The 15,240-nt window shown below is 55.5% G+C and overlaps 1 protein-coding gene and 1 long non-coding RNA gene across 3 annotated transcripts; both read left to right on the top strand.

Annotated features, from left to right (window-relative positions):
• The first annotated feature begins 5,856 nt into the window (after positions 1 to 5,856).
• LOC136503417 (uncharacterized) lies at positions 5,857 to 8,357 on the top strand. 2 transcript variants are annotated; one of them, XR_010770757.1, is made up of 4 exons: positions 5,859 to 6,628; positions 7,007 to 7,317; positions 7,528 to 7,801; positions 8,034 to 8,357. It is a non-coding gene; the product is annotated as an uncharacterized lncRNA (long non-coding RNA). The 2 variants fall into 2 exon arrangements; XR_010770756.1 differs by having other exon boundaries at positions 5,857 to 6,628; positions 7,007 to 7,801.
• Positions 8,358 to 13,447: 5,090 nt separating this feature from the next.
• LOC136467524 (uncharacterized) lies at positions 13,448 to 14,974 on the top strand. Its single transcript, XM_066466254.1, has 3 exons — positions 13,448 to 13,518; positions 13,601 to 14,111; positions 14,621 to 14,974. The coding sequence occupies exons 1-3, from the start codon at positions 13,448 to 13,450 to the stop codon at positions 14,972 to 14,974; spliced, it is 936 nt and encodes a 311-aa protein (XP_066322351.1).
• The last annotated feature ends 266 nt before the right edge of the window (positions 14,975 to 15,240 follow it).

Raw genomic sequence — 15,240 nt, 5'->3', positions numbered from 1 at the left:
CATAGTCACATAGCAGTACATGTCGAATGGTGTGATGAAAGAAGTCGTGAGCTGATCTGACTCTTTCATCTTGATTTGATGGTAACCAGAATACGCATCAAGGAAAGACAGGGTCTCGCACACTGCAGTGGAATCAACGATTTGATCGATTTGGGGTAATGGGAAGGGGACTTTTGGACAGGCTTTGTTCAAACCGGTGTAGTCTACGCACATCCTCCATTTCCCATTTTTCTTCTTGACTAACACGGGGTTAGCCAACCACTCTAGGTGGGACACTTCTTTGATGAATCCGGCCGCCAAGAGTTTTTGTATCTCCTCACCGATGGCCCTACGTTTTTCCTCATCGAAGCGGCGCAGGCATTGCCTCACCGGCCTAGATCCGGCCCGGATGTCTAGGGCGTGCTCAGCGACCTCCCTCGGTATGCCCGGCATGTCCGAGGGACTCCATGTGAATATGTCGGCGTTTGCAAGGAGAAAGTCGACAAGCACAGCTCCCTATTTGATGTCGAGGGTGGCGCTGATCCTCAGCGCTCGGTCGTCGGGGCAGGCGGGGTCGACCGGGATGAGTTTGATGGCTTTCACGGGCTCGAACGCCCCTACGTGATGCTTGGAGTTAGGCGCCTCGCCACTGAGTTGGTCGAGGTGGGCGATGAGGGTCTCGGCCTCCACAAGAGCCTCGGCGTACTCGATGCACTCAACGTCGCAGTCATATGCATGTTCGTACATGGACTCAATCGTGATGATACCGCTGGGGCCTAGCATCTTGAGCTTGAGGTAGGTATAGTTGGGGACTGCCATGAACTTGGCGTAGCACGGCCGCCCTAGGATGGCGTGGTAGGCTCCCCCGAACCCGACTACCTCGAAGGTAAGGACTTCCTTGCGGTAGTTGGAGGGAGTGCCGAAGCAGACGGGAAGGTCGATGCGCCTGATGGGTCGCGTGTGCTTCCCTGGCACGATGCCGTGGAAGGGGGCAACGTCACCTTGGAGCCTCGACCGGTCGATCTCCAAGAGCTCTAGGGTATTGACGTAGAGGATGTTGAGGCTGCTGCCTCTGTCCATCAACACCTTGGAGAGTCGGGTGTTGCCGATGATCGGGTCGACAACCAGTGGGTACTACCCGGGATTCGGAACATGGTCAGGGTGGTCATCTTGATCGAAGGTGATCGCCTCCTGAGACCAGTCGAGGTACTGGGGGGTGGCCACCTTGATCGAGAAGACTTCTCGGCGTTCCCTCTTGCGCTGCCACGCCATAAGGCACGCCGAGGGTCCACCGAAGATCATGAAGGTGTTGCATACCTCGAGGAACCCATCGTCCTTGTCCTCGTTCCGGTCATCGATGCCCTTCTGCTTGGCGTCGTTGTCGAGGACCTCGAGCCTGGCGTAGTAACGTCGTAGCATGGAGCAATCCTCGAGGGCGTGCTTGACCGGGCCTTGGTGGTAAGGGCATGGTTTCTTGAGCATGTCGTCGAAAGGCCCAGGGCCTCTAGGGCCTCGGGGATTCTTGCATTCTATAGCCCCAACCAGATCGGCCTCTAGGACCTCCTGCTTCCCTAGGCGCCCCTTTTTCTTTCTCTTGGGGGGTGGGAGGCTGAGGCCTCAGGGGCCTTGTCCCTTTGCTTTCCCTTGGTGTCGCTATCGGGGAAGATGGCTCTGATAGCCTCCTCGCCCGAGGCAAAGTTGGTGGCAATGTCAAGGAGCGCAGCAGCGGAGCGTGGTACATTCCGACCTAACTCTCGAACTAGGTCTTAGCAGGTGGTGCCGAAGAGGAAAGCCTGGACGATCTCCGAGTCGCCGACACTGGGCAACTCGGTGCACTGTTTGGAGAAGCACCGGATGAAGTCTCGGAGAGACTCATCTAGCTTCTGGCGATAGCTTTTAAGGTCTCAGGAGTTCCTAGGGCGCCCGTACGTGCCTTGGAAGTTCCCGACGAAGATCCTAACCAAGTCGCGCCAGTCGTGGATTTGTGAGGGAGGAAGGTGCTCAAGCCAAGCTCACGCTGAGTCTAACAAGAACAAGGGGAGGTTGCGGATGATGAGCAGGTCATCATCTATGCCACCTAGCTAGCAGGCCAGGTGGTAATCGGCAAGCCAGAGTTCGGGGTTGGTCTCGCCGCTATATTTCATGAGATTGGCTGGTTGCCGAAACTAGGCAGGGAAAAGGGCAGCGTGGATGGCCCTGCTGAAGACCTGAGGGCCTGGCGGTTTAGGAGAAGGACTGCGGTCCTCCTCACTATCGTAGCGACCGCCTCGGTGTGGGTGGTAGCCCCGAGCGGGCCCCTCGTTTGCGTGGCGTCGTCACCTGCTGACCACCTCATGGTCTCCCTGCACCTCGTGTCGATTGCCGAGGCGGTCTAGAAGCATGGGGACCCTGTGGGCTATCGGTGCTCGAGCGGGCTCGGGACGAGCTGAGGCTTCCCTATCCTACCAAGGTGGTGCCGCGGGTAGGTTCGAGACACCCCCATGCTGTCGGGAGGCAGAACTCTTGGCCTGCTGAACCGCGGCGGTCTCTAGGAGATCCTGGAGCTCGCCACGGACCTGCCGCCCCTCCGTGGTAGAAGGCTTGGGCATTGCACGGACTAGCATTGCCACAGTCGTGACGTTCTAGCTAGCGCGATTGAAGACTGGGGGTTGCTCACTCCCTTCGTCATCATGGATGCGGTGATGCACATCGTGGGCCCTCCGTCGGGCTCCTCTGCCTTCACCGTGACCTCGCTGTTCCTGTTCGAGAGAGTCTCGAAGCTGCTGCAGAAGAAGTTGGTCTTGTTCGACCTTGGCCTAGAGCTCATAGAGTTGTTCCAAGTCTGGGCATTGAGGTCACGCAAGGGCGGGGATCTCGTTTTGTGCGGTCGGTAGGACAATGCGTGGAGGTGTGGCGGCGCCTGTACCTAGGCGAAGTGGGGAACAGCTACCTGCCCCCTCGTCCTCCTCGCCCGCTCTTGGCATCCCGAGCCCGACATGAAAACACTCGTGAGTGGGGTCATAGGTGCCTTTGTCGTCGGAGTCGGAGTAGCCTAAGCAGTAGTCGCTTGCGGCCAAGAACTAGCGCATATCCCCAGGGTCATGGAGTCTAGAGAAATCCACTCCGGGCCATGCCTCGTCCTCCTCCGAGGAGTCGGCATGGGTGCTTAGGTCGAGAATGAAGCGCTGGCGGCGTTCTGAGGGATCCTTGTGAGCGATAGCATAAGCGTAGGCATAAGAGGCGGCGTCATTTCTCAACCCAAAGGGGTATAGGGATGGTGCCATCGCCAGATTCTGCTCCGCCGGGATCGGCTCCTCAGGGAGTGGTGGAGCGGAGCTTGACGACTAGGTATCGCCGCGTGTCACCGATGATTTTTCTTTGTCTAAGCTCAGGCTAGACAGGTCCATAGCCAGGGACCCTGTGCCAACAGCTGGTCGTAGGATATCGACGGGGAGCGGCGTGCCACCCCAGATTCGCGTAGCGTCGGGGTGGTCTTGCTCGTGTTGTGCCTGGCGAGCGCGGCGAGAGCGGCCGCCTGGGCGCCGCCTACGCCTGGGCTGCTGGTGCGTGACTTCATCGTCGGTTGGTGGGGCTCGAGGAGTGAGGAGTACCATGTCATACTCATGCCCTAGAGACATGAACTCTAGGCTCCCAAACCAAACCACCGTGCCAAGGCGCAATGGTCGTACGGGGTCTGCCATCCGGGACTTGCTAGGATGACGAAACTAACACGCAGAGGCCCCTACCTGGCGCGCCAACTGTCGATGTTTTGGACCGGGGGGTCCTCAACCAACCAACGAATTTGAACTACGTGCCCCTAATCCTGGATGGTGATGCAAAGAGACACAAGGTTTATACTGGTTCAGGCGATCGATGCCCTACATCCAGTCTGAGAGATCGATCTTGTATTCCTTGCACCGAAATGCTTGTAGTAGGGGGTTACAAGCTAGGGGAGAGAGGGAGCTAGTCCCAGGTCTCGGCAAGGTGTCGTGTGGGCCGCTTGAGACATTGCCCTCAGGCGGCTGGGATGTGCGCGCGTGTGTGTTACAAGGTGTTCTCCTCTTCCAGTCCCCCTCTAAGTGGCCCAAGTCCTCTCCTTTTATAGTTGAAGGGAGGACAAGGACAGTACATGTGCTGACTATACGACGTCGTGCAACAGGGGCGGTGTGTCCAAGCCCTGTGGCCTATTCCTGTGGCGGCGTGGTCGTCGGAGTGGTTCGTCCTTGGAGCATTGGGGCGACGTGCTGGTCACGTCCGACCCTGTGCGTCATGGGAGCCCCTGGGCTACTCAGAGTGGGTGCGGCGGCGAACGTGCAAGTCGCTGTGGACGGACTGTGCGCGAGGCCGAGGCTTGGTCGGTGCCGAGGCTGCACTGTAGTGGGGGGTCTCGGCGGGCATAAACCCCGAGATAGCCGAGACCTTGGTGCACAGTGCCAAGGCCCCGAGTGGCCGGCTGATCTGGTGCGCCGGCTTGGAGGCGGTGATGACCTGGGCCAAGTTGTCCGTGCGATGTTGTTTTCAAGGCGGGGATCGTGGGACACAGTGTAGTGTGGGCGCTGATCGTGGGCACAGCATCAGAACACAGTGGCCGGTAATCCCCGCCGTGCCCTGTCCCAGCCGGTATAGCGCTGATGCGACCTCGGGTCCCATCGGCCATTCTGTGGCGTCGAGCCATTGTCCGGCTGAGATTGCGGGAGTGGTTGAAGTATTAATGGGACATGACGCGCTGTCGGGAGGGTCGGTCAAGGCGGGGGGCGACGGGCTGCGGACGAACCGGCCTCGAACGACACGGAGAATGAGGCCTCGCACGAGACGGAGATCGGACTCCTTGCCGAGGCCTTCCTCGAGAGGCCTCGCGCGATACGGAGAATGCACCCCCTGCCGAGGCCTTCCGTTGAGAGCCTCGCGCGAGGCGGAGATCGTGTTCCCTGCCGAGGCCTCCCGTGGAGAGCCTCGCGCGAGGCGGAGATTGCGTCAGGACGCCGAGACCTCCTGCGTGAGGCTCGAGGCGAGGCGGAGGGCCTGGTGGGCTCGGACGTGGCAGGTGAAGGGCCCACGGCTTACCTTCTAGCTTTATTTTTGATGGGACTTTAGCGACCCCTTTGATGTTCGCTCGGGGTACCCCGTTCTAAGGTACCCGACATATTTATTGTTTCAAAATGTTGTTAGAAATTTAATTTTTAAATTGTTGAAGAACTCTGATTTCTTTTAATCTTTGGCTAAAACCTGTAACTAGTCTTTCTCCCTCATACTCACTTCAAATTTGATGATTTTTTTCTAATTTTTTTTTCTAAAATCATGCTCTATCAATTTATTATGTTCTTACCGCTATTATTTTTGTCATTTTTTTATGTGACTGTGTTTATCAATTTAAAATTTGAATTTCAAAAAATAACAAGTTCAAACGCTATTTTGAAATATTAAATAATTTTAGCTGAAAAAGTCATGAACATAAAGTCATAGAACTGATCGAGATCTATAATTTTTATTTTAATCATTTCTTCATTCGACGTAGTGGTAATAACACTGTTCACAAATTTTACCTTACCACCATCTCGGATAAACAAGTGCCGCGATTTGGGTCGGCTACATTCATATATCTTGCTTGAGCGAAACGTTTTTCTTTCCCCTCACAGCACAGATGCCAGCCTCTGAAAAGAAAACGAAACGTCCCGAAACGTGGGAAGTTTAGCGTGTTTTGTGCTGGTACGCTGGCGTATTTCGGCACTGGTACAGCAGGCCGTGACCGTATCAATTCCTCTCGGGAGCATGTCCCTTTTTTTTTTTTTGCCACGGCAGCAAGGCGGCACGCAGATATCTATCCTAATCCTAATCCTAATCCTAACACTCCTAAACCGGTATACCAAGCCCCCTCTCACAAAGTACTGTAGATCAACAGTTCCTAACTCAGACCACTGTTGCCAGGACAGTTATCCAACCAGCACCGTCGGATCGGGACCCGGGCATCGGCTGCCGTCCACGTCGCTACCCTCGCTCTCTCCCGAACCTTCTCGCAGGCCCGAGCGCGGCGCCCCTCGCCTCTCTCCCTCCACCGAAAGCGCCGCCCCTCCCTCTCCCCCACAGGGGCACTCCTCCCTCTTCCCCACAGCGGCGGCGGCTCCCAAGGCCGAGCGTCCCTCCCTCTACCTCTCCCCCACAACTGTCGTGGAGGGCGCGGTGCCCTTCGCCCACAGCGCCGGCGGTGGCCTGCCAGAGGAGCGGTGGAGACGGATCCGGCCACCACCGGCATCGACGGCGACCTGCCATCGCCGTGCCGCCCCCGCCCGAAGCCGCCGACCGACCCGACACCGACGACCCCGCCACGGCGTCGCGGGCAAGCCCTAGCGGCGCCTCTCCCTCTCCCCCACAGCGGCAGCGCCTCCAGTTGCGCGCAGACGCAGCAGCGCAGTCAGTACCCGGCGCGGCGGCCCATCCCTTCCACGGCTCCGCCTCCTGACCGGCTCCGCGTCACGACGGAAGCCCACGTGTCCAACCGGAAGGTGGCCGACGCACTCGGCGATTTGGTTCCCGTCTGGCCGTCCGCCTTGAGTCCGTCCGGCCTCCTTCCTGGCCGTCTGCTTCATCTCACCAGTCACCAGTCACCGGTCACCATAGCGCCTAGGATGGGCGACAACAACGATCCTGCTGCAGCACGGAAGCCATACACAAGGTACGTCAAATTAAGCATCCAACTTTGAATTTGATTGTTCTTGCTGTTATAATTCGGCAATTAGATGATGTTAATTATTACTGGAATCCTCCAACGTTTGATTTCATCTTTTACTGATACTTATTTACAATTAATTGTTAATAAAAAAAGTTCACCTCTAATCTATATCTAATATTAAAGAGTTTAATTTCTTTCGGCAAATTTTGATCATCTTACTGTCTCTCAGTTCATATGTTTAATTTGAAATCATATTGGAACAAATGGCACAAGATGTGTAAATTTGTCTACTTATTAATTTCCTAATTGATCTTAGGTATGGCTGAACATATTTATAAGTTCATCTTCTCGATTTTCTTCTGTCACTTTTGAGTATTTCAGCCATGCGGGAGGATTTTCTTCTGTCACTCTTCAGTATTTCAGCCATGCGGGGTAGCAGTACCAAACAAGGAGCAATGAGTAGAGGGCACCAGTCCATCATGGTTCAACGGGATTGAAGTTAGTGCTCATATGCAGGCATGCTCATGAATCTTCCATAGGAGTAATCACTCCCTATCGTCAGGAAGTTGCGAAGATATACTCATTTGCCATGACCAAATACTTCTACCTTCCTAAAAGATGGCTTATGCATAAATGTCCAGAGCTCTTTTAGTTTAGCCTTTCTGCCTGCAATTTCTCTCGACACTGATGCGGTGAGTCTGCTTACCTTATACCTATTATTATTTATGTCCATAGTTCTTTAGTCTTCCTTGCAATTTCTCCTGAAGCTTTCTCAATGAACTATTCCGTCAGTTTATCCTGCTCCACATAATTATTTACTCCAGTTTAGTACCAAATCTTTATATTGCTATTGCTCTCTGGAATACTTAACAGTTGACGCACGGTAATCATTGCCATTTCAGTTGAAACGAATTGGATCATTGTCATGGTTCATCTTGATTTGGTTGGGTTCAGACACCAGTGATTATACATCCGTCTTTGGCAGACCATTGCTCTATACATTTTTATTATATAAAATAAAAACCTGCGTTGCTTATGGTCCGTGGTACAGGGAACCCACCAATGAGCAATCGACAAATACTAATTCATCTATACCAACTTCTCAGTTAAGAAGCTCCATTTCGAAACATCTTCCATTTCAGCGAATTGTCAGACAACGACTCATTTTATCTCCAGGTAAATCATGAATTTTTTCAGCTTCGCGATACTAACTACCAGTTTGCTTATTGCATCGCATTTTCCCCACTACAACATTGAATTGCTACGTGTTCTCCCAATAACTACGATTCGTAAGTTTTTGTTTGCAATAGGTTTGCCATGGCCAAAGTCATATGTATTGCTTCATGCTCATCTAAACTGTGCCTATTTTCAGACTGACAAACACCAATTTGCATTCTTTTTTTTGCAGTAGATTTGCCACGGCCACAGTTAGCTGCTGCTGCTGAAACACATAGGAACCATAGAGCAGCTACATCTTCTGGAAGACAACAAGATACATGTCATATTTAACAAACACTAGATTTACGGCTACAATGATCTACTTATGTTTCCGTTCCAAGCCACTTGATCATCTCTTCCTCCAGTGATCACGCATATTCTAGCAAAATGCTTATAGGCAGTCCAACGTGTACGTCTAGATGCTTAGCATGTGTGTCTGCATATACTTTACTCTATACCCCCGTGTAAACGCTCATCTATTTTTAATTCACCATATGAGAAACCATTAAGCGTCCATGTTTAGCAACGCTGAAAAGGTCTCTTCTCCTTTTTTGTTACTAAACATCAAAGTTCTGGTGAGTGCTGACCATGTAAAATTCTGTTAAATTTGAGTATATATGATCAGTCGCCTATACTGACAGTACTCACTAGTAGGTTGCATGACTATATATAGAACTGCTACCCTGTAGCTGGCTAAAAAAATAACTTATTCTATAGTCACGTTGAGTTACGATAATTATTATGCTAATTTATGAGATTATAGTAACTCTTTACTAAGTGGTTTACTATAACGTTATGGTAAATATCCCCATGTGTTAACCCAATTATCGTAATTATGTATTGATATTATCGTAAATTAGTATATAAAATTATCATAAATGAAGGTGGCTACGGAATAACTTATTTTCGTAGCCACCTCCATTTACGATAATTTTATATACTAATTTACGATAATGTCAATACATATTTACGATTGTTGGGTTACTATAACACATGGATATATTTACCATAACGTTATAATAAACCACTTAGTATGGAGTTACTATAATCTCTTAAATTAACATAGTAATTATCGTAACTCAAGGTGACTACAAAATAAGTTATTTTATAGCCAGTTACAGGGTAGTAGTTCTCTCTCTCTCTCTCTCTCTATATATATATATATATATATATATATATATATATATATATATATATATATATATATATGTTGCGTTTTTTATACTCCCGGGAGTAGTTACTCCCTGTGTATTAGCGGGTCAGTGTGGATAGAAACAGATCCGCTGGTTTGTTAAGTGATTTAATTAATTATTAATAAATTAGCTTTTCTCTGTCGTTGCCTCACCGACTCCCGGTGGTTAGCTTTTTTATCGTAACAACCAACTAAAAATTAGTAGATCCATCCAAACTAACAGTGAGTATATAGGCATACTAAATTAATTAGTATGCATGCATACAGTCACGTATCACTAGATTAATTAGACTATGTATTCATACTATTTGTTGGTGTTTTGGACCGAGAGGTCTTCAACCAACCAGTGAATTTGTTCTGCATGTTTTCGATTCCGGATGGTGATGCAAAGAGACACAAGGTTTATACTGGTTCGGGCAATTCGTGCCCTACGTCCAGTCTGGGAGATTGATCTTGTATTTCTTGCACCGAAGTGCTTGTAGTAGGGGGTTACAAGCTAGGCGAGAGAGGGAGCTAGTCCTAGGTCTCGGCGGGGGGTGACGTTGGCTGCTTGAGACGTTGCTCTTAAGCGGCCAGGAAGTGCGCGTGTTGCAGAGTGTTTCTCCTCTTGAGAACCCGTCCTCTAAAAATGGCCCAAGTCTTTTCCTTTTATGGTTTGAAGGGGGGGACAAGGGCGGTACATGTGCTAACTATACGGCGTCGTGCGAACAGAGGCGGCGTGTCCGAGCCCTGTAGCCTGTTTCTGTGGCGGCGTAGTCGTCGGAGTGGTCCGTCCTTGGAGCACCGGGGCGGCGTGCCGGTCACATCCGATCCTGTGCGTCATGGGAGCTCCAGGGCTGCCTCGGAGCGGGTGCGGTGGTCAGCGTGCGGGTCGCTGTGGATTGACTATGCGCGAGGCCGAGGCTCGGTCGGTGCCGAGGCTGCACCGCGGTGGGGGGTCTCGGCAGACACGAATCCCGAGATAGCCGAGACCCTGGTGCAGAGTGCCGAGGCTCGGAGAGAGCGATTGGTCTGGTGTGCTGGTTCGGAGGCGGTGATGACCTAGGCCAGGCTGCCCATGCCGTGTTGTTTTCGAGGCGGGGATCGCGGGGCACAGTGTAGTGCGGGCGCTGATCGTGGGCACAACGTCAGAATATAGTGGCCGGTAATCCTCGCCATGCCCTGTCTTAGCCGGTATGGCGCTGATGCGACCTCATGTCCCGTCGGCCATTCCGCGGTGTCGAGCCGTCGTTCGGCTGAGATTGCGGGAGTGGTTGACGCATTAATGGGACATGACGTGCTGTCGGAAAGACCGGTCGAGGCGGGGGCGACGGGCTATGGACTAGCCGGCCTCGAGCGATACGGAGAATAAGGCCTTGCGCGAGACGGAGATTGGGCTCCTTGCCGAGGCCTTCCGTGAGAGGCCTCGCGCGAGGCGGAAATTGCGTCAGGACGCCGAGACCTCCCGTGAGAGGCCTGAGGCGATGCGGAGAGCCAAGTGGGCTCGGACGGGGCTAGTGATGAGCCCATGGCTTACCTTCTAACTTTGTCGTTGATGTGATTTAAGTGCCCCTCGTGGTGTACGCTCGGGGTACCCCGTTTTATGGTACCCGACAGTAGCCTCCGAGCCTCAGGGGGAGTGAGTGCACTCTCCCTGAGGGTTTTTCGAGACTTGGCTTGCAGTCGCCCCCGTAGGGAATGTGTCTTGCTTCTTGAGGTTTCGGTGGGTGCGCGCGAGCGCACCCGCCGGGTGTAGCCCTCGAGGCCCTGGAGGAGTGGAGTTACTCCTCCAGGGGGCTTTTTTCGTTTTCATGTTCGTGTGAGGAGTTTTTATCGTATTTGCTGAGCCCACAAGTGCGAGTTCGGGTCGCGGGGGTCTCGGCAAGGTCGTAGGAAGAGCCCCCTAGCCTCCGCACGGAGCAAGAGGTCCGTCAGGGGTTCCCCTGGCTTTTTATACGACCCTCACGCTTCCTTTTCGCTCGGAAGGAGGGGTGGAATGTGCCAGGCTACCCTCGGTGGGTATGAGCGTTGGCACTTTCGATGAGCTGTTATCGGGTAAGTCCGAGTGGAGGCCCGTGCCCCGTTCGCTAGGGGATGGCTAGCGGTCCAGAGACACACTCCAAGAGTACCAGAGGGTTTCTCTAGTGGGTGCTGAGGCCGTTCGCTGGGCCTCGGTGGCTCGGTGCCTCCCTACGGTGGGATCCCATTCGGAGACCTCCCTGTCGATCTCGGACACGACTTAGGGCACCCCGAGCGATCGTTTCCTCGGGCCTCGGCCATTCATGGGCTCGCCTATAGTCGTCCCTGACTCTGCTGCCCTAGGGCGGCTGTCGAAACCTCATGGGGCCCAGCCTTCGAACCCCTAGACCGTAACGGGCTCGTTGCCCTTTATCGTATTTGTAACGAAGCTTCTAGCGTGGGCTTAGGTTGCTTGTCTTTGTCTTGGGTGCTGGAGGAGCCCCCAAGCCTCCGCCCGAAGCGAGAGGGCGGTCAGGGGTCCCCTAGCTTTTTTGTTCGACCCTCACATATCCTTTTCGTTCGGACGGAGGGGTTGTTTGCCGAGCCCGTTCGGGTGCGGGCCGGAGCCGCTGGGTCTCGACAAGGTTGTAGGAAGAGCCCCCTAGCCTCTGCACGGAGCGAGAGGGCCGTCGGGAGCTCCCCTAGCTTTTTATACGCCCCTCACGCGTGAGGGTTTGTTTGCCGAGGCCCCTTTGGGCGCAAGCCTTGGTCGCGGGGTCTCGGCAAGGTTGCAGGAAGGGCTCCCTAGCCTCCGCACGGTGCAAGAGGGCCGTTAGGAGCTCCCCTGGCTTTTTATACGACCCTCGCACTTCCTTTTCGCTCGGAAGGAGGGGTTGTTTTGCCGAGCCCCCACGAGTGCGAACCAGGGTCGCTAGGTCTCGGCAAAATTGCAGGAAGAGCCCCCTAGCCTCTGCACGGGGCAAGAGGTCCGTCGGGGGTTCCCCTGGCTTTTTTGTACGACCCTCATGCTTCCTTTTCACTCGGAAGGAGGGGTGGAATGTGCCAGGCTACCCTCGGTGGGCACGAGCGTTGACCCTTCCGGTGAGCTGTTATCGGGTGAGTCCGAGTGGAGGCCCATGCCCCGTTCGCTAGGGGACGGCTAGCGGTCCGGAGACGCACTCCAAAAGTACCAGAGGGTTTCTCTAGTGGGTGCCGAGGTCGTTCGCTGGGCCTCGGTGGCTCGGTGCCTCCCTACGGTGGGATCCCATTCGGAGACCTCCCTACCAGTCTCGGACACGACTTAGGGCGTCCCAAGCGTTTCGCTTGCTTGGGCCTCAGCCCCGTATAGGCTCGCCCACGGTCGTCCCTGACTCTGTTGTCTTGGGGCGACTGTCGAAACCCCTAGGGGCCCAGCCTTCGAACCCCTAGACCATAATAGGCTCAGAGCCTGATTCTTTCATCTGAAAGGAATACTGCGGGGGGAATATCTTCCCCATCAGCTCAGCAACGGGTGGCGCGCCTTTTGAGGCGGTTTCCTAGGGAGGCGAAACAACGCCTGCTACCGTAGTGGCCGAGCGTGATGTGGTGGATGGGACGTAACTGTTCCCGCAATTAATGAGAAAGAAGTGGGCGCGTGGGCGGTGAAATCGGGTCGTGGTTAACCGCGCCGGATCGACGGGAAACTTCCCCGATTTCATCGCCCGACCATTTTGGCTTCACCCTGTATAAATACTCAAAGAGTCTCGCCCCTCCTCCCCTTACCTTGCCTACGTTAGCTCTGCCTCCCTCGAGCCGTCGCTAGAGCAGCGGGTGCCGGGAAGAAGAAGGGAGAAGGGCGAGCTAGGGAGAAAGCGAGAAAGAGCGAGAGAGAGAGAGAGAGAGAAAACACCATCGCATTCGATTCCTCCACCGCATCCATGGCCGGCGACATCGTTGTCATCGAGGCGGACCCCTGGGATCCATCGGACGTCACCGAGGAGACACTTCAGTCGCTCGTCGACGGCGGACTCCTTCGTCCGGTGACAGACCCCAATAGGCCAGAGTGGATCACTCCGTACGGCGAGCCAGAGCCGAGGCCTCACGATGGCTACGTCGTAAGCTTCGTCTCCTTTCACGAGCGCGGCCTCGGCGTCCCAGTAGATCGATTCATGCGGGTGCTCCACAACTTCAACCCCAACTCCATCGCATAGGCGGCCATCTTTGTTGCCGTCTACGAGGTGGTGCCCGGTGCGTTGGCAAGCAGCCCGGCACTCTCGGGAGGAGGGGGAGCAGACTCGGGGTCAGCAATCGCCCGCTCTAGGGCCGAGATTGACACGCTCGAGGCGCGGGCGTTGGGCAAACATGCCGTCAGCCCGGTGGGCTCGGCGGCGACGGTGGAGCAAGTGGCGGTGGAGGCGACGCAACTGCCCCCGTAGTGGACCGAGGGGGTGCCGAGGTCCGTTGAGGACCAACCGGTGCTGGTGGACACGGAGGCGATGCCTCTGCCGCCACCGCCGCCTTTGTGGATGAGGGTCGCCGTGGCGAAGCGGTTGCTGCCCCGCTCGAAGTAGGTGTATTTTTGGTGGGGTCACAGTGCCTTCCGTTCGTTCTTTTGTCTTGTGCTGACCCTGTGATCGTCTTGTCCTTAGCCGGAAGCGACCTGCGGATGAGCTTCCCTTGGCGTCCCTTAAGGCGCTCAAGGTGAGCCCCGGCTCCTCCTCCCACTGGGTGGTGGAGGCGCAAGCCGCTATACAACGCGGCGTGGCGTCGACGAGGGCTGACTCGAAGGAGCCGACCACCCAAGGAGGGGCTGCCGAGGTGACCCCGACACAGGCGGGGGAGGGAGTGCTTCCGCCCCGCGAGGGCAAGGCTCATGAGTCGGATAGGGCCGGTGTGCCCTTGGTTGCCGAGGCCCCCAGGGCCTCCGAGGCTGAGGCGACGGAGGCCGGGGCGCCCAAGACCGCTGAGACCGCAGCGGCAGGGGTCGGTGTTTCTACGACCATCGAGGCCACGATGGTGGAGGCCGGAGCCCCCGAGATCGTCGAGGCCATGACTGCGGAGGCTGGGGCCCCCATGATCACCGAGGCCGACGTGATGGCGGCGAGGCCGTCTGCCCAGGAGGCGGAGATGAAGGCGGCAGAGGCCTTGGTGGCGCCCTTGGTTCAGGGCCCGCCGTTGTTACGAGGGAGCGCCCGGGAGGCGGAGGTCTATCCAATCTCCTCTGACGATACTTCCCGGGCGCGGGGGGTGGTCGACGCCGAGGAGACCGGCGTTGTGGAATAGCCGGCTCCGACCTTGGGCGAGGGAAGCTCGGCCCTCGTGCGGGTGCGACCCGAGCCTCGCGGGTGGGATCACCCGCGTGTACTGTGGTGGAGCCGGGATGACCCTGAGGGGGAGCCCCTGTTCGCCCTCGAGGACACAGCCGAGGGTGGGCGCTAGGACACCTTCGAGCAATACCGCCAGCTGGCGGAGCGGTCGCTTCGGACGGCGCTGTCCGTGGTGGCCGACTAACTGCCCGGAGTCGCCTAGGTTTGCGTTTTCTTTTCTCGTGCGATGTTGTCTTTTTCTGAGTTTTGTTGCAATCAATGACCCCTGTTCTGCTTCCCTAGGAGCTTGAGACCCAGTCCCTTGGGAAGTCAGTTTTTCTCCGGTAGGAGAGGGACGTCTAGGACCAGCTCCAGCGCCAAAAGGGCCTGCTTACGGGAGCCAACGAGCTTCTGGCGGCGCGGAGCGTGGAGGTGGAGGACCTTTGGCTTTGTTGTGCCGACGTGAGGGTCGAGGTGGTCACGGCCCAGGGGCAGGTCGCCCCTTTGACGGCGCGGGTCAAGGAGTTGGAGGAGGAGCTTACCCGCGTCGCCGGTGATCGGGATGCCTTCAGGTCCCGGGCTGAAGAAGCGACGGCCTCAGGCAAGGCCGTCGCTGGGCAGTTGGGGGTGGAGGAGAGTGCGCACCAGCTGACGAAAGGCGCCTTGGACGAGGCCCTTACGGTGGTTGAGGCCTCCCCGACCGAGGCTGTGGTCTAGAGGGGAAAGGCCGAGGGTGAGTACTGTCCCCCTCGTTTTCCTTGTTTTTCTTGTGTTCGCCTCCTAACTCCCTGATGTGATGCAGAGCTAGGGAGAGAGGTCTCTAGGGCTGCCGAGGCTTCTTGGATCGAGGCCCAGCGCCTGAAGGAAAAGGCCGAGGCCTCCGTAGCCGAGGCCCAACGCTAGGGAGAGAAGGCCGAGGCCTCTCGGGTCGAGGCCCGTCGATGGGAGCAGAAGGTGAGGGGTGAGTTCCGCAGGCTTTCGTC

The sequence above is a fragment of the Miscanthus floridulus genome, chromosome 1 (genome assembly GCF_019320115.1).
Source record: "Miscanthus floridulus cultivar M001 chromosome 1, ASM1932011v1, whole genome shotgun sequence".
NCBI lineage: Eukaryota > Viridiplantae > Streptophyta > Magnoliopsida > Poales > Poaceae > Miscanthus > Miscanthus floridulus.
The sequence above is the reverse complement of the archived record's forward strand: the minus strand, read 5'-3'. Positions and strand labels throughout refer to the sequence as shown.

Bases quoted from the DNA above. Each gene is read 5' to 3' on its own strand.
- LOC136467524 (XM_066466254.1), top strand. From the start codon at position 13,448: ATGCCTCTGCCGCCACCGCCGCCTTTGTGGATGAGGGTCGCCGTGGCG. The intron at 13,519-13,600 runs GTAGGTGTATTT...TCTTGTCCTTAG, and splicing joins CGGTTGCTGCCCCGCTCGAA to CCGGAAGCGACCTGCGGATG. The intron at 14,112-14,620 runs GTTCAGGGCCCG...AGGGACGTCTAG, and splicing joins AGGCCTTGGTGGCGCCCTTG to GACCAGCTCCAGCGCCAAAA.